General features: G+C 40.6%; 1 protein-coding gene across 2 annotated transcripts in view; it reads right to left on the bottom strand.

The window, feature by feature from the left end:
• ATP6V0E1 (ATPase H+ transporting V0 subunit e1) overlaps positions 1-22725 on the bottom strand; it is a 36546-nt gene extending 13821 nt beyond the window's left edge. The window contains exons 1-2 of one of the 2 annotated variants that reach the window (XM_078066878.1): positions 22542-22725; positions 17149-17196 (exon numbers count right to left, since the gene is read on the bottom strand). In XM_078066878.1, the coding sequence (XP_077923004.1) occupies positions 17149-17196; positions 22542-22645 (152 nt within the window). In that variant the 5' untranslated portion in view covers positions 22646-22725. The remainder of the gene's footprint in view (positions 1-17148; positions 17197-22541) is intronic. The other variant, XM_036120334.2, reaches the window with a different exon arrangement.
• Between the last annotated feature and the right edge of the window lie 299 nt (positions 22726-23024).

Here is a 23024-nt window from a genome sequence, read left to right as displayed (position 1 = left end):
GCCAAGGTTAAATTTCAGCCCACCATCTTTCAATTAGGCTGTAACACTTGAGCTCCCCTTCTCTAATCACCATCTCCACTAAAATATGTAACACATCTTTTGGCCCCAGCGGAGCTGAACCAAATGGGTATTTAATTCCCCCAGCTTACTTGAGAATCTAAGCAACAACGCATTCCTCTGTACTATACAGACTATTTATGGAGGAAGTACAGTGGTGTTACATACTACCTCAAGGTTAAAAGTGAAAAATGTACACAGTCAAAATTGCCTTTAAAATTTTCTTCTACAGCTTGCAAAGTTCTGAGTAAGTGCTTTTATGTCTGACACAGTGATAACGTATATCCAGCGAAGTTTGAGAATCACTGAGCTAAAACCAAAGCAAAGAACAAAAAGGAAGATAATACACAAATATCTGGCCATTCAAACCATTCTATGTTTTACTTATTAAACAAATATTTAATGAGCACCTACTAGGTTCCAGGCCCCAGGAAAAGAAAGGAGAAAATGAAGCATCACTATCTTCACAAAGCTTACGTAACATAATGTCAGGAAGGAAATAAAGTAGGATGGAGGAATAGAGAATGATGGAGGTAGTCAGGGAGGGCTTCTCCAAGGAGGTAACATTTGAGCAGAGACCAGAATGAAGCAGAACACACACTGCCTTTCATTCCTCTGTAATACGTATGAAGTGATCAGAGACTCATTTTGCAGGGAGCTCCCAGCCTCCAGCGACTGATCTGGAGAGGAGATTTTAGTAATATAATCTGATGCAGCTATCTTCTCTGCACGTAATAGAGGGAACTGCTTTCCAAGGAAAAGGAGAGATATTACTACAGGAGTCTCCTTCTAAAATTTTAGCACTTTAAATTCCCCTATAAGAGGGGAACCAGCCAAACCCAACCAAGCTGTTACCCGGTTACATCTCTTTTCTTCGGTTGCTGTCATTTTTAGAACTCTTCCAGTCAAAGGATCAAAAAGCCAATTCGGATCACCAATGACCGGACTGCTGAAGAATCTGCCAGCACTGCACCCGAAGCCCCAAAGCTCACACCTACAGAAACAAACGAACCCGCCCTCCCGCCCCACCCCACAGAAGGTGGTTTTGTGACAGGAAACACGATACCTGAGGAAATCAGGCCAAAACAGATACCCTAGGCTGACTCACTTTATAAACAAAAAGCTAATTCGGATGAGATGCTCTGATCTGTCCTTAGAACAAGAATATTAAACACAAACAAAATACCAAGACTTGTAGTTGAGGTCACATCTATCTGTCACTGTGAAACAAAGAAAGAGGACAGCACAGGCAGACACACTGAAAAGCTCTGTGACTGCAGTGAGCGCTAATGGTGCGCAGCGAAGAGTCATGGAAAATTCCACACAGACCCAGGACTTCCCCAATCCCAGCAGGCAATAGAGGCTGACTGTAAAAACAGTCGTTCGTCCTTTCGTAAGAGACTGAAATAACTGGCCAATGCTTAGAAGTACTAGATAAAAAATATGCTAGAACCTAAACTGATCTTTTTTTTTTTCATCAAAAAATGTACAGAATGAAATAAAAGCACCATCTCCCAGCACTTTGTATGATGTACAGCAGTGCTTCTCAATCCTGGCTGCACATTATAATCACTCAGGGAGCTTTAAAAAATACAGATGCTATACTTCACATATAATTTTTAATTCTCCCACAATACAGTTAAGGAAACCGAGGCAGAGAGAGGTTAAATGGTTTGCCTGTGGTCATAATACTAAGTAGGTGGTAGTAGCTTCTGAACCAGAAATCAGATTAGACTAACGTTCCCCCTACAAAAGTTATCTTCTGAAATATTTTTTAATGGACAACATTTCAGAAGGCATCCATTTAATAAACCTGATCTGTCTGGGAGTTAAGGAAACAAAGAATCCATCTGCTGATTGTTGATGAAGTCCATCATAAGCCTTTGTTACCTGAGGTAAAGAAAAAAATATCCTAAATCAAGAACAAAGTCCACTTTGTTCAGATCAGGATCCATAAACCTTCTAAAACTTAATTTTACATACTACTCTTAATGTTTCCAATCAAGCAAAACATCTCACTTAAAAACAAACCAAACCAAACCAACAAACTACAGTTCAAGAAAATTCCTTGGGAAAAAGCCCAGGTCAGTTCACTTGAAATTTCATGGAGGAATTTTTCCCCTCTAACCAGCTGAGCTCTGTGCCTGCCCTTCTGACTACCGCCTGACTTAAAATTTCCCTTTAAAGCTGATAAACACGGTGGAAAACTGGAAGGAGAAAAAAATCTACTCTGAATTGATGGAAGTGGGTGGAGGAAGAGATCATATTCCAATGAATCTATTACTTCATGTGTCCAAGAAAAGAGAACTAAGTGTACCCTTCACACTTGCCCAAACTGTTCCACATGTCTCCATAACCTGAAGGCCAGCCTAATAACCAACCATCTGAAATTATTCGAACTACTGAGGCAGCTACGGTGTGGTAACGTATTTCAGAGAACTGCAGGGCTGGAATGGACCAGAGGTCAAGTCCATGTTCCTCATTTTAATGAGGAAGAAACTAAGTGCTAGAGAGCTTAATACCCCACAGTGAATCAGTGATAAACTTGTAAGAGGAACCCAGAAGAGGCGCCTGGGTGGCTCAGTCGTTGGGCGTCTGCCTTCGGCTCAGGTCATGATCCAGGGTCCTGGGATCGAGCCTCGCACTGGGCTCCCTGCTCCACGGGAATCCTGCTTCTCCCTCTGCCTGCTGCTCCCCTGCTTGTGTTCCCTCTCTCACTGTGTCTCTCTCTGTCAAATAAATAAATAAATAAATCTTTAAAAAAAAAAAAAAAAGACGAACCCAGAACTCCTGAGTCCCACTATATCAGGCTGCTTCCATAGCATATTAAGGGCAAAACAAATCAAGCAGCCCCAGAGCTCGTAATTAATTCCACAACCATTTAGCAACGCAAAGATTAACTGGTTAAGGAGCCAACCCTTGAGGGACTCATGAGCTTGTGAGACACAAGGCAAGGTTAACAGCAGAGTGTGCTTTAAAATAACATATGCATGGGAGCGTTCATTCTACAAACACTCCTTGCCCACTTAATCATGAGCTCAGCTCTTGGTTATTGGAATTCTCCAAGCACAAAGGCTATATCCAGATCTTTCAAATCTTGCTTTGTTTTTTTATTCCACACTCAGATATGAGAACAGGGAAAAAAGGAATGGTTACTTCTTGGTGATGCACAGATCCAGTGGGTAACCGCTTGGCTTCCCTGCTGGAATGGGTTAAGTCCGGCTAGGACTTCTCTTCTGATCCACTCTCCCTCCAGAGAGGGCCAGGATAGGAATGACCTCTATCAGTGGGCTCCTGAAGAAAGGGCAGAGATGCAGGAGAGCGACTTGCCTTATCTCCACTGAGATGACCGCTGTCATATCCCCTAATCCCAATCAAACGACACAAATTCTTTCAAGGGCAGCAATGTCATTAGACATAACTAAAAAATATGGCCTTTATCAAAATGGATGGATGAGTAAAGAGATTATAGTATATATAATGGAATATTACTCAGCCATAAAAAAGAATGAGATCTTGACAGTTGTGGCAACATGAATGGGCTTTGAGGGCATTATGCTAAGTGAAGTAAGTCAGAGAAAGATTAATACTATATGATCTCTCTCATATGTTTTACATATAAAAAAAAAACAAGCTCACAGATAACAGAGAACAGATTAGTGGTTGCCAGAGGAGGGGTGTAGGGGATGGGAAAATGAGTGAATTGTGTGTTTTTGTTTTAGTTTAAATAAACTGAATTTTTAAAATGAAAGCTTCTGTTATTACTATAGAGAGACAGAAAAAAATATGAGATTGAATATTAGACAAGATTGCATTTCAATTCCAGCTACACCAAATATCAGTGGAGTGACTCCAGGCAAGTGACCTTACAAACTGAGCCTCAGTTTCCCCTTTTGTAAAATGAAGATAATAACCTCTGTCTCAGGATGTTAAGAATTAAACAGATAATACATGAAACTGCTCTGTGTAGTAGCTGACAACTAGACGTTCAATAAATACTAGTTATTCCTTCTTCTCTGTGAGACAGCCACAGAATGAAATACAACCTATTTACTTTACAAAGGAGTTTCTCATGTAACAATGAGTCATCTCATCTCCACCTCCTCTCCGTCCCAGCCCTCTGTGGTAGGCAGAATTCTAAGATATTCCCCCAAGATTCCCATCCCCTGGTATACACACCTTATCCAACCCCAGGATGGTGAGTATGATGGGACAGTCGCTCCCAAGATTAGATTGTTATTAGACTGTACTGCTGGCTTTAAGGAAAATTATCGAGTGGACCTGACCTAATCAGGTGAGCTCTTAAAAGGGATGGCACTCTCCCTGATGAAAGACATTAGGAGTGTGTTATCACTTATGCATTTACTGCCAATCAGTTCTGAACACACCCTTTAATATGTGCTCTGTAATAAGCAACTGAATTCCTTTCTGTCCTTTACAGTGAACATGACGTTCAGCTTTCTCAGCAGAGGGAGCTGGAGGGACACGGCAGGCGTGGGCTGGAAGTTGGTGTGGCTGGTGTGTGAATATTCTAAGGAGCCTGCAGACTCAGGCCTGGAACACAGTCACGCTCTGATCCGGTAGCCTCAGCCTGGAAACAACCTTTCTGCAGTCCTCCTGACGGGGAAACTAGAGCCCTTGCATGGCCTACGTGCTCTGAAGGCCTCCCACCCGCACTGGCACAGGGAATCACACCCACGCCACGGACTGCCCGCTCTCCTGCCTGAACTCCCGAGGGTGGCCTACTGCTCGCCCACCAACTCCGAACCAACTCCAGCCTGGCCAAACCAATGCAATTATCTGCTATCGAGTGAGCTGAACCACACTTTCTCCAACCAGGTCTGATTCCCTTCCAAGGCTGTCCTTCCTTGGGTACTCTCCCTCAGCCCTAGAGTACTATCCAGAGTTTCCTTATATCTTACAGTTACTCTTTTGTTGTGGTGAACAGTAATTATGTTAAACTTCCCCTGTTTAACTACTGTGTGGTTTCTATCTCCTAACTGGAACCAGATTATTACAGGATGAGAAAGATTTGATACAAAAGAGATTCTCTATTGTTAGCTTTGAAGATGCAAGGGCCACATGGAAAAGAATGTGACTTCTAGGAGCTGAGAGCAGTCACCAATAGCCAGCAAGGAAAAGGGACCTCAGTCCAACAACCAGTTCAAAGGAACTGAATTCTGCCACAGCCACAGGAACTTAGAAAAGGGCCCCAAGCTCCAGATGAGAAGGTACAAACTATTTCCATTAACCTTATCCCAACCCTATCTCTATTAGAGCCCTTTCACTACCATAGGAATATGCCCTATTTTTGCCAGCTTTTCTCCATACTTTCCAGGACTTCCAGTTCAAAGTCTGTAATAATCCCCTTATCTCCCAAATTATAAAGGAAAAGAGCATAAAGTCAAAGTAAGAAAAGTATACTTTTTCATACAGCAGATAATATGCTGGGACAGGTACCTAGATTTCTCTCCCACTATAAACAGTCAAGATATCCAGCTATTTTTAACATATCCATGATAGAAGTAAGCGGTTCTCAGACAAAAAAACTGAGTGAAGGCAAGTATTCAGAGAGGAAAACGAAGTGATTATAGGTTGCTTTCCACACCTGGAGAGCACAGACTATACCAGATGAACTTGAGCTTTTACTTTCAGACCTCCCAGGACATGGGAAACAGTAGACAAAGCCCAGGGCCCACTTAAGGTAGAGAATCTAATACAAGTTTCACATCTCATCCCCACAAAGCTGAGGTGCCAAAGGCCTATATCTCAATGTATGGATAACTCAGACAGAACCCCTGAAGAAGAATAATAGGAAAATCAACTGTCTCAAATATAAGCATCAAGAAGGAAGTAGAAAAACACTGCCACTGAAAATTAGCCTTAATGAAAGTTTATAACCCAAATTCATACTACATGGTTTTAAAAAAACCACATAACAAAAAAATTTTACTAATTTGATCCCACACTGGTGATAGCCTTTGGCACTTGGCAGAAGTAATGTAAATCTTTTCTGGAGAAGCCCACTTTCAGAGTAGGCCTCAAAAAAAAGTCATACGCATGGAATTATAGGGCAAACGAAGAGATGGCAATGAAATATTATAAATGCATATGGCACCATGAGTGAGAGGGACCAAAGAGAGCAAAGAGCTGATACAGAACTGCAGGGACTTCAGATACTGGAATGATCAGATATGGACTACAGATAAGCTGTCTACTATGTTTCAAGAAATGTTTGAAATATGTACAGGGAAAAATGGGGAAAGGAGGGAGGGAGGGAGGGAAATCAAAACTGTAAAAGCAGCAAAAAGACCACCTACAGAAATTAAAAATATAATACCTGAAAATAAAAAAAGGCAAGTGCTGAACTTCTGCTCTAGTAAAGCAGAATAGCTTATATCATACTCATCCTATAGTGATTATAAACTCTGAACAAAATATGAAAAATAACTATTTGATAGTACTAGAGAATGTCCAAAAGCAGGTGGAAACTGGGGGGGGGGGGGGATTCAATTCTTAAAGAAAGAAGTCACATCAGGGCACCTGGGTGGCTCAATTGGTTAAGCATCTGACTCTTGATTTCAACTCAGGTCATGATCTCAAGGTCATGAGACTGAGCCCTGTGTCAGGCTCCGCACTGGGTGTGGAGCCTGCTGGAGCCTGCTTAAGATTCTTTCTCCCCCTCTCCCCTGCCCCACTGCTTGTGCATGCACTCGTGCACTCTCAGAAAGAAAGAGAGAGAGGGAAGGAAGGAAGGAAGGAAGGGAGGGAGGGAGGAAGGAAGGAAGGAAGGAAGGAAGGAAGGAAAGACAGAAGCCACACCAGTACCTTTATATAGCATTTCTCCTGAAAACACTGTCCAGTCCACGTGTGGGGCAAGATAATTGAAACTCAAGCAAAAAGCTGCAGTCTTATTGGCTTGGGTATCAAAAGATGATGCTCAGAGCTGCTAGAACAGCTAGAAATAAAAAAGGGAAATCTCAAAAAGGAGGGTGCCACAAAGGGGAGCCCCAAAGTCTGTGTATAAATTTCCCTTAACCCTTGGCTGTTCCCTGAACTGTGCATGCTCTAGGAAAATGCCAAGGACTGTGAAAAACACTTGGAAGTCTGAAAGGATGAAGGGGAAATTTTAGCTGCTGCCTATCACCAGAAGAAAGAGTATTGAGAGTCTGAAGTTAGAAGGACTTGGTAAACACCTCAGATTTTCCACTGAAATCCCAGAACCAGAAGGGGCACACTTTAATGGAAAATTCATTCTAATCTAAGGGTAAAACTGACATAGATCTGCCCCAACAAAGTATAAAACCGACTCTCCACAAGTTTAAGGTGATCAATTAATAATTTGACTGTTACAACAAAATTTAACCTTTCTCAGAGGAACAAAGTAGAATCCAGAGTCTCTGTCATCTAGAATATCCAGTATTTAGTAAATAATAGTCATGCCAAAAAAAAAAAGAAACGTAATCAATAATCAAGAACAAAGGAATCAACAGAATTCCACACCATTCCAAAAATAATACAGATGTTGTCATTAAAAGATAATGATTCTATAGCAGCTATTATAAGTACGTTTAAAGCCTAAAAGAAAAACTAGCTACAAAGAATGAACAGATTGGAAATGTCAGAACATAAATTAAAACTACAAAAAAGAACCAAATGAAGATTCTAGAACTAAAAAGTATAATATATGAAGTAAAACTCTTTGGATGGGCTTACCAACAGATTGGAGATAGCAGAAGAAACAGTGAACCTAGAGACAGATCAACAGAAACTAATCTGAAGAAATACAAGAAAAAAATATTGGAAAAAAAAAATCAGTCAAACATAGGTGCAACTGGAGTCTCAGGAGAAAAAGAATACAGCTGAAGAAAACAGAAGACACATAGGCTGAAATTTTCTCAAATTTGATGGAAAACATTAACTTACAGATTCATATAGCTTAGCAAACTCCAGTCAGAATAAACTCAAAGTAAACTACACCTACACACATCATAGTCAAATTGCTAAAACCAAAGATAAAGAGAAAATCTTGATTATATCCAAAGGAAAAAGAATGCATAAGAAGGAACAATTATTCAGATTACAGCTGAGTTCCAGCAGAAACAATGGAGGCCAGAAGACAATGAAAAAGCATCTTTAAAGTCATCTAAAAGGGAAAAAAATCCCGTCAACTCAGAATTCTATATCCAGAAAAACTATCCTTCAAAAATGAGCATGAAAAAAAAAAAGATATTTTCAGGCAAATGAAAGATGAGTGAATTTGTTATCAGCATACCTGTCCTACAACAAATACTACAGGAAGTTCTTCAGACTAAAGGGATATCAGATAAAAACTCAGACTAAGGGGATGTCAGATAGAAACTCAAATCTACAAAAATAAGGAACTCCAGAAAGGGTAAATATGTGGGCAAATATAGAAGACTTTTTCTCTTAATTTCTTTATAAGACATGATTCTTTAAAGTAAAACTTACAACACTGCAGTGTTTTGCAACATAAATAGATGTAAAATATATCATAACCATAGCATAAATGATGTAAAGTAAATGGAATTATATTATTGCAAAGCTGTTATTACATTTTATCTGAAGTGGTTCAGTATTAACTCTAAGTACTCTATGAAAAGTTAACAATGCATATTGTAATCTCTAGAGCAACATTAAAAGAAAAATACTAAGAAGTATAGCAAAAAAGCCCTTAGCAAAATTAAAACAGAATACTAAAAATATTTCATTAATGTAAAATGAAGCATAAAAGGAGGACAAAGGATGTTAATGAGCACTGGGTGTTATATAAGACTGATGAATCGCTGAACTCTACCTCTGAAACTAATAATACACTATATGTTAATTAATCGAATTTAAATTAAAAAAGGCATAAAAGAACAGAGGAACAAAAAACTAGATGAGACAAACAGAAAACAATTAACAAAACAGTGGACCCAAACCTAGTTATGTCAATAATTACATTAATTGGATATGAAATATCCAACTAAAAGGCAAAGGCAGTCAGAATGGACAAAAAAGACTGAGCTATATGCTGTCTGCAAAAAGGCACTTTCTAAATATAAAGACAGATATAATAAGCATAAGAAAGGTGGTATGATTATCAATATCAAAGTAAAATCAAGTCAAGGAGTTACTAAGGATAAGCAGGGATACTTTATAATGATAAAAATGTCAATTCATTGGGAAGACATAACAATCATGAATGTGCATGCTCCTTAACATAGCTTCAAAACATATAAAACACAAATGGAAAGAATTAAAGAGAACTACAGAAAAATCCACAATAGCAGATGATTTTAACACCTTCTTCCAGTAATTACTAAAAGTAACCAAAAAACTCAATAAAGATATAGAAGATTTAACTACCTTGACCTGACATTTATAAAACACACCACACTCAACAACTGCAAAATATACAATCTTTTGAAGTGCACATGAAACGATCATCATGATGAACCATTATGCTGGGCCACAAGACAAGCCCCAATTACGTAAGACTGAAATCTTACAAAGTATATCTTCTGATAAGAAATCTAGAAAAGGGGCGCCTGGGTGGCTCAGTTGGTTAAGCGACTGCCTTCGGCTCAGGTCATGATCCTGGAGTCCCGGGATCGAGTCCCACATCGGGCTCCCTGCTTAGCAGGGAGTCTGCTTCTTCCTCTGACCCTTCCCCCTCTTGTGCTCTCTCTCTCTCTCTCAAATAAATAAATAAAAAATCTTTAAAAAAAAAAAAAAAGAAATCTAGAAAAGCACCAAATATTTAAAAATTAATGAAAAATACAGTGTCATCAAAATTTGTAGGCTGTGGCTAAAGCAATGCTTAGAAGGAATTTTATTGCATTAACTGCTTACATTTAAAAAACAACAAAGGTTTAGGGCGCCTGAGTGGCTCAGTTGGTTGGGCGACTGCCTTCGGCTCAGGTCATGATCCTGGAGTCCCTGGATCGAGTCCCGCATCGGGCTCCCTGCTTGGCGGGGAGCCTGCTTCTCCCTCTGACCCTCCCCCCTCTCATGTACTCTCTCTCTCTCATTCTCTCTGTCTCAAATAAATAAATAAAAATCTTAAAAAAAAAAAAAAAAAAAAACAACAAAGGTTTAAAATCATTTAAGTCTCCACTGTAAGAGGTTAGTAAAGAGCAAATTAAACCCAAATTCAGGAGAAGGAAGGAAGGAAATAAAATCTAAATGAATGGAAATATATACCACGTTCAGGATCAGAAGACTCAGTATTGTTAAAATGTCAGTTCTCTCCAAATTGATCTATAGATTCAACACAATGCCAACTAAAATCAACAGGCTTTTTTGGGGGTAGAAACTGACAGGATGATTCTAAAATTTATATGGCTATTTTAGAATAGCAAAATAATCTTAAAGGACAAACATGGAGGACTTCAACTTCTTTAGTTTCAATATAAAACTAAATATTTGAGAGTGTGTTGTATTGTTATAGGGCTAGACAAAGAGATTAACAAACAGAAGAGGTCATCCTGAAATAGACTCATACATATATGGTCAAATCATTTTGAACAAAGATGCCAAAGCAGTTTAATGGAGAAAGGAAAATCTTTCCAACCAATAATGCAGCAACAACTGAATATCCATACCACGAAAACAAACCAACAATAAAAAAGCAAACTTGAACCCACCGTTCTGGTGCCTGTAACCTTTGGAAGCAGTCATGCCTCACTGCCAAAACCTCTCTAAGTGCCAACATATTGTGGAAAGCCTTCAGGTCCAAATCCTCACCCAGTAACAGGAACTTTAAGCACTCAGGTCAACAGGTCTCGTATCTTTGCTTACCTCAATTTTTCCCCCCAAACCTCCCAGGACCATCTATTATGACCCAATTCCATCCCCAGACTGCTCTGCTCATCTCACCACTTGACCCAACTTACACTCTTCCCTGTCTTCCAAACCAAACCCTTCCACTGTGTTCTATGTAACTTGCTTAATGATCCACCACTCACTTACACACTTCCTTCTATTCTCACATGTCCCATAGCCTCCAGAATCCCTGAGACTCTCTCAATAAGTTATTCTTATACCAGATAACCCAGGCTTTGGCAATAGGGTAACTTCTTTGCTCCCCTGTGCTACTTGCAGACAATTCTCTCTCACTCTTGTGAAAACCTGACTTCTCCTTTGGGGTGCATGCCTGCAGATTTTACTACCTTCTCATCCCTTCATACATCTTGTGAGAGTTCCTTTAAAAAAAAAAAAAAAAAAAAGATTCATTTATTCATTTGAGGAGGGGAGGGGCAGAGGGAGAGGGAGAGAATTCCAAGCAGACTCCCTGCTGAGCATGGAGCCTGATGCCGGCCTCGATCTCATGATCCTGAGATCATGACCTTAGCCAAAACACTGTGTCTCATTAACAAAATGAGACATTATATACCCCCTGATGAAAAATATCAATACCATTTATGAAACAAACAGAGTTAGACTCTGAACCAACTGAGCCACCCAGGCGCCCCCATCATGTGGGAGTTCTAAGCTGAAAGAATTAAAAGGCAGGAGGGCCTCATATTTCAGGAACAAATTTAATTTGAGTTACCCACTGTTTTTCATTATTGATGCCACTACTTCCTTTTATTAGCAGACATCACCAAATGAGATAGCAGACAGAAAAAAATCACCAATCTGTGGAGACACAGAGACAGACATCCCACCTATAAAAATACATTTCCTGAAGGAGCTTCAAAGCTAGAGGTGAAGACAGAGACTAACAGCCAGCTAACAGAAGGCCAAATAAAACACATGCTTCCTCTGACCAAAGATGGGACAATTTGAACATCAACAAGGACATTAATTATACGGACTGAAATACATCACATCTCTCTAAATATATCAAATCATAATGATACCAACACAAAACAAAAATCATTGTCCACCCTTAGAAGATGCTAGGGAACCCAATTCATTATTCTGAAAACAGGTAAGTAAAGAGAAAATCACACACAGAACCTAGCTTTCCTTTATGAACAGTTTTCAGTTATCTGGATAATTAAATTGTTGATGAAGTAAACATTTATGGATATATTCTACCTAATGAATAAACAAATTATAGATATATAATATCATCAATGATGCCAACAACACAAATGAGACATTATGTACCCCCTGATGAAAAGTATCAATACCATTTACGAAACAAACTTATTAAAAAATCGAACCTGAATGTGATCTAGCCCCTAGATGACTACCAACTTACAGGAAATACAGAACAAAGAAGAATATGTAAAATAATACCATGGGTGTGCAATTAACAAGGACCACTCTCTGAAGAACTATGGGACAAACAACCCAGTTTTTTCCTACTAAAATGTGGGAAAAAAAAAAAAAAGAAATGGAGAAGAAACCAATAAAGAGAGACTTGGGAGGCACATCCACCAGCTGTAATGTGTGGTCTTTATAAGCATCTTCATTCAAATATATTGTAAAATAAATAATGAGACAACTAGGGCAATTTAAATATATTTGATGATGTAAAGGAATTAACTTTTTCTGTGTGTGATAATGGTATTGTAATTATACATGGGGAAAGAATGATCATCTTTTAGACATGTATATTGAAATTCTTACAGATGAACTCAAAATAATCTGGGGTAGAGTGGGAAAGTGTGTGGAGATGAAACATGGATTGGCCATGAGTTGATAATTTTTGAAGGTAAGTGACAGGTAGGTGGACAAATTTTTGTAAAGAGCACATAGCAGGTTTTAAAAGTTCAAAAGCAGAAAGTTAAAAAAAAAAATGCTGTAATAAAGAGCATCCCAGAAACTGACCAGCTTGTGGCTACTTGGCTGGAAACCTAAGTGGAACACCTTGGGAGGTGATAATGTCCTGTGCCCAAACTGGCTCTAGAGTCAAGACCAAAACAAGGCTGGGCTCAGCTATGGATCTGCACATTCTTGGACAAGGGGGGCAAAGTTCCTACAGGCTTTGTAGGTGCTTGTGCGATGGGCAGTATTAGGGGGCTGGAGAGGTGAGTGAGGGGGACTCGTCTGGGGTCACAGAATAGGGATCTGTGGGAATAAGTAGATGAGGGAACCACTTTTGGAAGTGATTAAGGCTCTTCTGGCTCTTTGTTTACTGTCTGTCTCTCCTCACTAAAGAGGGCAGGGGAATATGTCTTATTTATTCACTGCCATATAACCAGTGCTTGGCACAAAGTAGGCTCTAAATAAATATGCTGAGTGAAGGAACTCTAGGTAAGGATCAATAAAATACATGCTACAATTGCCTTGTAAGCAAATTGTGCTTGTAGGTAACTCATACTTCTCTGAATTAAAATAACTTATTTTAACAAACCAATGATAGTATTACTTTATATTTTTCTTGTTTGTTACAAGTTTTCACACACAGCATCTCAATTTAAAACTCACAAGACCATTCTACCATGTAATCAGGCCACATACATTCAGCCTAGAAGAACCAGGGACTCCTGCCTTTTGGTCAATATTTCCTTTTCTGTATCCCTCTGCCGGTAAGATTTACCATTAGTCAAGTGCTAAAGATAAAGCATATTTTCCAAGAAGCAATTGTACCTTCACAATACTGCGCTAAATTTCTAATTTACCGTGAAGATGTAAGTTTTGTAACTCTGGGTAAGCTACATCATAATTCAACATTAAAAACTAACCTAAGACAAAAAAGAAAGTATGGAACAGTAACTAAGAGGATTGTATGCTTAAGGAACAGAAGTGACCTTGTGCCTCAAAGAGGGAACCAGATGTATAACATTCAGACATTCCTCTGCTGAACTATTAAAACACAAACTGGTTGTACTGGCAGAGATCCTAATTTTTCAGAGCTCATACAAGTTACGTCCCATGAATCTAACCTTAAACCAGAACAAACTGGAAAGAGAAAAAAATTGCCATAAACTTGGGGCGCCTGGGTGGCTCAGTAGTTAAGCGTCTGCCTTCGGCTCAGGTCATGATCCTGGGGTCCTGGGATGGAGCTCCCATCGGGCTCCCTGCTCAGGGGGAAGCCTGCTTCTCCCTCTCCCACTCCCCCTGCTTGTGTTCGCTCTCTTGCTGTGTCTCTGTCAAATAAATAAATAAAATCTTTAAAAAAAAAAATTGCCATAAACTGAAGGCAATCTAACAGTCCATGAATGTATTTCAAATATGACTTTGCTTAGGAAATCCAGTTTGGGTGTGATTTATTTCAAGAGGTATTTTCAAAAAAATATACTTACTAATGCCAAACAGTGAAGTTTTCTTTGAACTTCAAAGTTTTCTTTGAATTTCAAATTTATTATAGAATCCCGTCCCTTTGTGGAATAAAGTATTTGGGATTTCAATTCAATTCATCCATCCATGTTCCAGGCAGACATTTTGCTAAATAGGATATATGATCAGATTTCAAAGAAACAAAAGAAAAAACCAATTTCATAAAGTCTATACTACACAGCTCATTTCCCCATATGATAGCCGCAAGAAACATTTAATGTTGGAACACTGTGTGCTATCTTTATTAATACATGATGACAGTACTAACCCACCGTCAACAGAGAAGTCACCAGCATGTCTGGGACAAAGGAAAAAATCTAGACAGTAAGAGGTAAAGGCTCACAGATATTTTTCAACTGAGTCACTGAGACTCAAAGAGGTATAGTTTCCAACCATGTCCAGTTATTCATTTTATACTTGAAAATGAAAATAAGAAGCATGGGACTAGAGGCGCCTGGGTGGCTCAGATGGTTGAGCGTCTGCCTTCGGCTCGGGTCATGATCCCAGGGTCCTGGGATCGAGCCCCACATCGGGCTCCTGCCTCAGCAGGGAGCCTGCTTCTCCCTCTCCCTCTGCCTCTCTCCCTGCTCATGCTCTCTCTCTATCTCTGTGTCTCAGATGAATAAATAAAATCTTAAAAAAAAAAAAAAAGCATGGGACTCATTGGAAAGATTTGTTTTTAAAAAAAATATTATGAAAATTAAGCAAATTTCAAAGACAGTGGCGGACCAGAAAAATCACAAAACATTTCTGCCCCATCTTCTTAATCTCAAGTCATTCTTCTGCCCAGTAATTTTCTCATTTTTAAGACCCTACCACCAACCTTGCTGATCAGGCAGCAGAGATCTTCAAAGGAATAAAAACAAAGGCCTTTTTGATCACAGGACCACTCCTTGGCTCCTGGACTGAAAAAGAGCTCCCTTGTTGGGATTTCTATAGGAGACTCAGGAGAACAGACTGAAGCTCAATCACCCTTACTAAAACGAGAAATTCTTGATGATGTATGTACTTCTTTACTCTTTAGAGCTAAACACAGCTAGTATAAGAATTCTCCCCATATGCTATCTGTCAGACTTCCACTCTGGAAGCTGAGCTATATCACCTGAAAAAGTTACCCTTCTAACTAGAAAAAACAGAGTAAACAAGCCAACTGTAGAAAGCCTTACCATCTAAGCCCTAGTGTTGAGGCAGTCAAACACCATCATCATTTAGCAAAACTTCTATAGTGCATTACGATTCAACTTTAAACACTTCAAGTTCCACTCAAACAAGTGACTGAATGGCCACATACCTAAAATTCATGGTGATAACTTTTTGTCAGGGACAGATTGTGATCTATGCCAACAACTAGAATTGGCTCATCCCCACAAATCTCTTTGAAAAACTTTAGTGCAGGGGCGCCTGGGTGGCTCAGTCGTTAAGCGTCTGCCTTCGGCTCAGGTCATATTCCCAGGGTCCTGGGATCGAGCCCTGCATCGGGCTCCCTGCTCGGTGGGAAGCCTGCTTCTCCCTCTCCCACTCCCCCTGCTTGTGTTCCCTCTCTCGCTGTGTCTCTCTGTCAAATAAATAAATAAAATCTTTAAAAAAAGAAAAACTTTAGTGCAAAAGCCCCAGGATATAAGAAATTCACAGATTCCCAGTCACAAAGAGGCATGGCCTTTCATCACATGATTTTAAAACTGCCGTTTCCTACATCATGTGGGCACTAAACAAAAGCTTGGCCAACATCAACACTCTCCATATAAAGAAGCCTCAGGAAGCTACACAGTTCTCTTTAAGAAAAGAGAACCATAGGTCCTAAACTCTAAAAGGAAATCCATAAAAGGATGAAATTTTATGGTATGAAAAGAAGATCTCAATTTAAAAAAAAAAAAAGGGAAAGAAACCTTAAGGCCTTTGAATACTTTGAAGTGGCTATCCTCTCCATGAACCGATTAATACTCAGTTTTTTTCTGGGGCTTGACTTGTTCCATTCTTCAGGGAAGGGGAGAATGTAGACAAGAACTGGAAACCTTTATAATACTTCAACTGCACTTCTGCCATTCCTGACACTTATGAGGATTAAGAATGGTTTTCCTGGGGCGCCTGGGTGGCTCAGTCGTTAAGCGTCTGCCTTCGGCTCAGGTCATGATCCCAGCGTCCTGGGATCGAGCCCCGCATCGGGCTCTCTGCTCCACGAGAAGCCTGCTTCTCCCTCTCCCACTCCGCCTGCTTGTGTTCCTGCTCTTGCTCTCTCTCTCTCTAATAAATAAATAAAATCTTAAAAAAAAAAAAAAAAAGAATGGTTTTCCAAAAATATATGTTGATGAATTACTTTACATATCTTAAGATAGTTTTCAACCAGCAGTTTGCACAAACTATATAATCTATTTAAATGTGTTATCATACATCGATATAGCATATGATTGCTAAAAAAATTCTTGATTACAATTCTAGCTCAACTTCTGTTCATCCAATAAACAAAAGTCATAATAAAGAATGGCTTATTGGCTTCATGGTGATATTTAAATGAAATGAGTATGCCTAAATTCTTCACAATAGTAAAATGTAAAGTAGTACAAGGGCAATTTCCAGCTAATTATAAGATTTAAATTTGTGCCAAATAATTTACACTTTTATTGCCAGAAGAACAGAGCATCTGTACAGTTTTTATGTAAATGTACTGAACAGAGAAAAAGTGTGCTCTTTTCCATCTTAGGATGCTATTTCTAGATTTACATAAGGGACCAGCTCCAATGATAAAAACTTTAAAGTTTCACAACAATCATGTTCCACGGATTTATTTTTCAATCACACACATTATAAATGCCAAGAGTAATTTCCTATTATCTTGGGAAAAAAGCTACTTACAAGAGATAGCAGCAAACTGAACAGGTTACCAGCATGGTGATGATAACTCTAAAAAAAAAAACACCATCATTAGATAACCAGCAAACTAAGGAGACACTGTCAGATGGTTTAAGCCTCCTTCCCAAATTACAAACTGGCAAGGTCTGTGCACCAAGAAAAGGGAACTGAATCTGCTCAAACACCAAGGGACTGCAGTAATTAACATTTGTATTTGAAGGGATATGTATTGAGGCCACAGCTTAGATGGCTAATCCAAACCCCTCTACAACTGAACACAAAAAGCTGCAGTGACAATTAGTTTTGACATCCAAGAAACTACCTATCTGGTAGTTTTCTCTGCAATGAAATGACACTATACTTGTAAAATTTTAACTTTCTAGGAGCGCCTGGCTGGCTCAGTTGGGAGAGCATGCGACTCTTGATCTTGGGGTTGTGATTGTTCAAGCCCCACACTGGGTATAGAGATTATTAAAAATAAACTTTCTAAAAAATGTCAGAACTGCGTAGGCTTACAATGAAAATGAGATGATTCTTTAAAAAAAAATTAAATAAATATATATGTATCTTTCCAATGCTGACCTCTCCCCATCTCCATTCCTGTCTGAAAAATAGTTAAACCTAGATCTCTCATCAGCTGAATCTCAACATTTCAAAGACTGAATTCATGGTATCCTCTTCCCATTTCTCTTTCCAAAGGCTCCTCTTCCCAATTTCCTATGCCCCAGAAGAAGCTCTGTCATTTCCACCCATCTGACCCACTCCTCAAATCTGTCATCATTTTGTTCATGCCTCCTCTGCACCCTTAGTCACCAAATGCTAGCAGATTCAAAACTTTCTTCCTTCCCTTTCATCCTACTACAATCACCTCAGAGTCATCTTTCTAAAATAATTCTTTTGTCACATCACTCTGCAGCTGAACACCTTTCAATGCTCTCCATCCTCCACAGGAGTAATTTCCAAAGAGGAGGTCTCCACACCCCACAGAGTAAGCAAGACTATCTCCTAGAATGCAAGTAGCAAATATTAGAATTCCTGTTTACATTTATTTTCAATTCATCCTTTAGAAGTTACTTGTGTGTGCATGTACTTTCTGGGGTCAATACTAGCACATCATTCTCTCAGAGGATTTTCAATGAGTGTCCAGTATGTACCAGGCTCTGGGGAAAAAGGAGTAAACAAAACGGATGAAAACCACTGCTCTGGTGAAGTTTACATATTCGTGGGGGAAGACAGACAACAACAAGATGAACATTAAACAAGAACTATTTACTTAGGTACCATTAGTATGCCAGGTGGTCAGTAAGTGCTAATGGAGAAAAATAAAGCAGGAAACGAGGATAAGGGTATACAAGGGTTGGAGGCTGTGCTTGCAATTTTAAAGAGGGCCTTCAGGAAAGGGCTTACTGAGGACGTGGCAAGCTGGCAAGACCTGAAGGTAAGGGAGTGTTCCAGACAGGGGGAAGAGCAAATGCAAAGGCTCTAGAGTACCAGGAGTTGAAAGAGGACAGAGGCCTGTGTAGCTGAGCAGAGCGAGGGGAGCCTAGTAGAAGTGAGGTCAGGGAAGGGGAGAATATAGACAAGAATTGGAAACACCTTTCAAATAGTTCAACTGTAGTTCCGCCATTTCTGACACTCATGAGGATAAAGACCAATGTCTTGGTAGCCTCTAAAGGAAAAGGGAAGCTATTTGGAGGGATCTAAGGAGAGGACTGACAAAATCTGATTCAGATTCTAAGAGGACCTCTCTGCACAGTAGAAACAAACTGGGGGAAGAGAGGCAAAGGGAAAAGCTGAAAAACCAGTTTGGGGTGGGGGGAATTGCAGTAATCCGTGGACCAGGCTGGGAGCAGCAGAGGTACTGAGAACTGGTCAGACTCTGGATATATTGTGAAGGCAACATTCTTCAAAATATCTAACTTATACATTATGCTTATAATACATAGATAAATATGCATGGGAGTTTGTGCTACAAAATTTTGACAGCTGCATAACAAAAATGTTTGATTTTTGAAGAACTACACAAACCAGTCCAGCTCCTCGCCTATAATCAGTTCCCTCCGATCATCCTCACCACTGTCCACTTTCAAACAGCAACCTTCTACTCCCAAAAGCAGGTGGCCTCAATGTCGCCCCAAACACATCAAGTTTACTATTCTCCATTCCAAGCTTTTGCTCATTTTCCTCTGCCTCAACCCGGAATCCCTCTGTCTTCTGTCTCCCCCAAAGGCCACTTCAGAGACCTGAAACTGCAGGAGGCTCTTCTGTGTTACCTGCTTACTACTTTCATATCAAAAGCTCCTCATTAAAATATGACCTCCAGCATGGCTGGCTAAGTCGGAAGAGTGTGGGACTCTTGATCTCCGGGGTCGTGAGTTCAAGCCCCACATTGGAGATAGAGATGACTTAAAAAAATAAATAAACCTAAACAAAAATAAATGAAATATCCCCTCCAAATATGCCACTTAGTTGTTGCAGGCTGAAGTGTCTGAGGTGAAGTATCATGATGAATGCAATTTACTTTCAAACGGTTTAGCAAAAATATGTATGTGTGTATTTACACACATACACACACATTCACAGATATTACAGATATAAAGCAAATATGAATATGTTAACAATTACTATATCTAAGTGGTGGAATACAGCACTCTTACTATTCTTTCTGCCTTTCTGTATGTTTGAAAATGTTCTGTATGCTTGAAAAAATTGGAGCTGACTGAACTCCCTGTGAGCTAGCTCCATCCCCTCATCCCCTCCCCTACATCTACCCCTAAAGGAGCCACTGTGAAAAAAAAAAACAGAAGGTTTTAGAGCATCTGTGGATCCCTAAAGAGAGGGAAGTCATGAAAAACATGAATGGTCAGGAAAGCTGACTCCAAACACAAACTTGCTTTTGTTTAGCCCATTTTGTTGTAGAAAAGGATGAGAGCAAGGGGTTTGCTTTAGGTTATACAGAGACTTTTCTGCATTCTGATGTGCATGTGATGAGGGAGCAGAAGGCTAGCTGAGGACAAAGCAGAAGCTGGCACCCTGCAGCTTGCCCCCCCCCGCCCCCCTCCCCCACTCCTGTGTGATGTTCTTCCAGGAAGCTCCCAACTATCTTAAAGGTAATGCCTTGGCGCGTGCGGCGGGGGGGGGGGGGACGACACAACCTTAACTTGACAATGGCAAGGCCTCCGGTATCTCGTTGGTCCTCTTTAGAATATGAAAGTTCTTTTGAAACCTCCCTTTTCCTTACCTCCTAGAACTCCCAAGTATATAATCAGCCACCCCTCACAACCCCAAGGCAGCAGCTCTTTCTGCCCACGAGTCCTGTCCCCGTGCTTTAATAAAACCACCTTTTTACAGCAAAGACGTCTCAAGAATTCTTTCTTGGCCGTTGCCTCCAGACCCCACCCCACCGAACCTCACCTATATTCCAAAACCACATCACGTGGGTCTTGCAGGGAAAAGGATTTAACATCAAAGTGTCTCTTCTTCCCTTGCCACATAGCACCTTTACTTATCTACTTAATGAAGACGTTTTTAATCTTTCAAATCAGAAATGCTGTGATTAAAAATTCACCTAGTCCTTGAAGCAATTAAGCTCCTTCATGTATTAAAAAACAAACTCTTTCGCAGCCTTTCAGGAAATAAAGGGGAACTAGTACTAATTCAATACTAATACTTCCTTCCATCTTACAATGAGGAAATGGGAACACTGAAAAGTTAACTGAATTGTCCAAGGTCACAAGGATCATCCAGATAGGAGCAGCGTTTCTCAAAGTGTAATACAGTAACTCCTAGTAGACACTTCGTGTTTTAAGAACTGCTCAATCCCGCCAAGAGCAGGAATACAAGGACTGGGGTGGAGGCTGTGAATTAGACCCGGCTAACCTATCACTAGCAGGTTAAACCTGAATCAGGACACTAGAGCTGGAAACTGAGTAGTCCATGTACTATAGGAGCCATTTCATTACCCTGGATAACAGCAGTGGCATCAAGTCCCAAGGCTGGCCATGATGGGTCCCAAATGGGGGTCTTTAAGAAAGCAGTGGTCCATGTTACAAGCGCATTAATAAATGCTTTTCTGAGTATTTAGACTGGAAAGCAGACAGTAGGATAATGAAATAGTTGAAGACAGAAACACAACAAACTACTTTGTTGTTCTCTAACTCCAGTAGGAAAAAAACAAGTCTAAGAAATTAAATTTGGTTAATACAATTGTTTTAATAACCCTAGAACTCCAACACTGTGCATCCTCTATTATAGTCTGGAGAGTCTATAACTGAGGTTATTGTTGGGGGGGGGAACCCAATGCTACCAAATGATAGAAATTCATCTACCATTTTTCCTTTTTAAACAAACTGTGATTTACTTTCAGCTAGAAAGAAGTACCAAGTCTAATACAAGTCTATTCCAGACAGCAAAAGGGGTTTGGGTCACAAAATATTAAGGAAGTAATAGCATTTTCTTTCCCTTAATAAAGGCAATAGAATTATCCATTCAACGGGTATTTACTGAATGCCCACTAGGCATGCAAAGCACTGGAAAGCCACCAATGTGTTTCAAAGAATAAAGCAAGAGATGGTGTTCTGGCCAAGCTCTGACTTCAGCCTAAGTTTCATTCCACATGATCTTGGGCTGAGAAAAAATGACTAAAAAGCAAAAGAGGAACCAGAAAGAGGGTGTTCCAAAGCTCCTTTGAAGACAAGGCTCTCTATACAACAGAAAAGATCTACTTACAAAACTGATAAAGCTCTATTTAACAAAAAAGTCTAGGGGAAAAGTCTTAGTCAATCATTCTAAGAAGTTGGTGCACTCACAAGCGCAGGAGCGCCCTCCAAAAGGTATGACGCAGGGGTTTCTAAACAATACCTCCTGCTCTTTGGTAATTAATCTCGCTTTAGATCAGGCCCTACCTGGCGCCCACTAGATGCAAGGACTGGGCTCCATGCTGCTACACAAGCTTGTGTCGGGTGCAACTGCGACAACACGTGAGACACAGAAGACAATTTCTGTTTTATCTGATACTTTCAAGTTTAGGCCTCATCTGAGTGGAGGGCAGGGCTAAAGGGGCCAAAGTCGTCTAGGGGCAAACCACAACTTCTCCCTGAGTCGGTATAAACCCATTTCCTATGCACCCTCCCGAGACAGGCCCGTGATGAGAAAAAAATTCCCCTGTAACCCCGTCCCAAGGAGGGTCCGTTGGGAGTCACCCTCCTCACCCTCGGACTGGGGAACCCTGAAGCCGCCGCGGTAAGAAGTCGGGGGGGCTGTAGGAGGTTGGGGACTGACTCTGGAGTCCGGGGCCGCCCCGCAAGGTCTCTGACCGGTGCAGGTCGCCCCCTCCCCCGCCCGGCCCGGCCGGTCCTCACCGCGCTTTCCTCCCAAGGCGGGCCTGGCGCACTTACCCCCGGTTGGGACCCTTAGGAATGAACCAGGGCACGCAGAAGCCGACGAAGCCCCAGAACACGCTCATTACGATGAGAGGCACCGTGAGGCCGCTATACGCCATGGTTGCCGCCGGAGCTACCAGCCCCTGCCCAGCCGCCTCACTTTGGTCCCACCCGGAAGTGTCAACACCGGGCCGCGTGACCAGCGCGCGCAAAGACCCGCCTCTCGCGCCCCACGTGACCCGCGCGCCGGACTCAGCCCCTCCCTAAATCCCGTGTACTTTACATATGGACCACGGTTTCCGAGCCGTAGCCGTGTGTCGTTACCTGGAATTACTTCCTGATTTCTTCATTAAGCAGAATGGATTCCTGGATTAAATGGGAAGTTGGACCAATAACCTTTAACATATGTACCAACTTTTCAAACATAATTCCAAACTTTCACCTAGCCAGTAATATAGGAAACTAGATGGTCATCTTTGTGCTCATACTGCTCTCCCA

This window comes from Halichoerus grypus, chromosome 2 (assembly GCF_964656455.1).
Source record: "Halichoerus grypus chromosome 2, mHalGry1.hap1.1, whole genome shotgun sequence".
Lineage (NCBI taxonomy): Eukaryota > Metazoa > Chordata > Mammalia > Carnivora > Phocidae > Halichoerus > Halichoerus grypus.
Note: the sequence above shows the minus strand (reverse complement) of the source record. Positions and strands in the feature narration are given on the sequence as shown.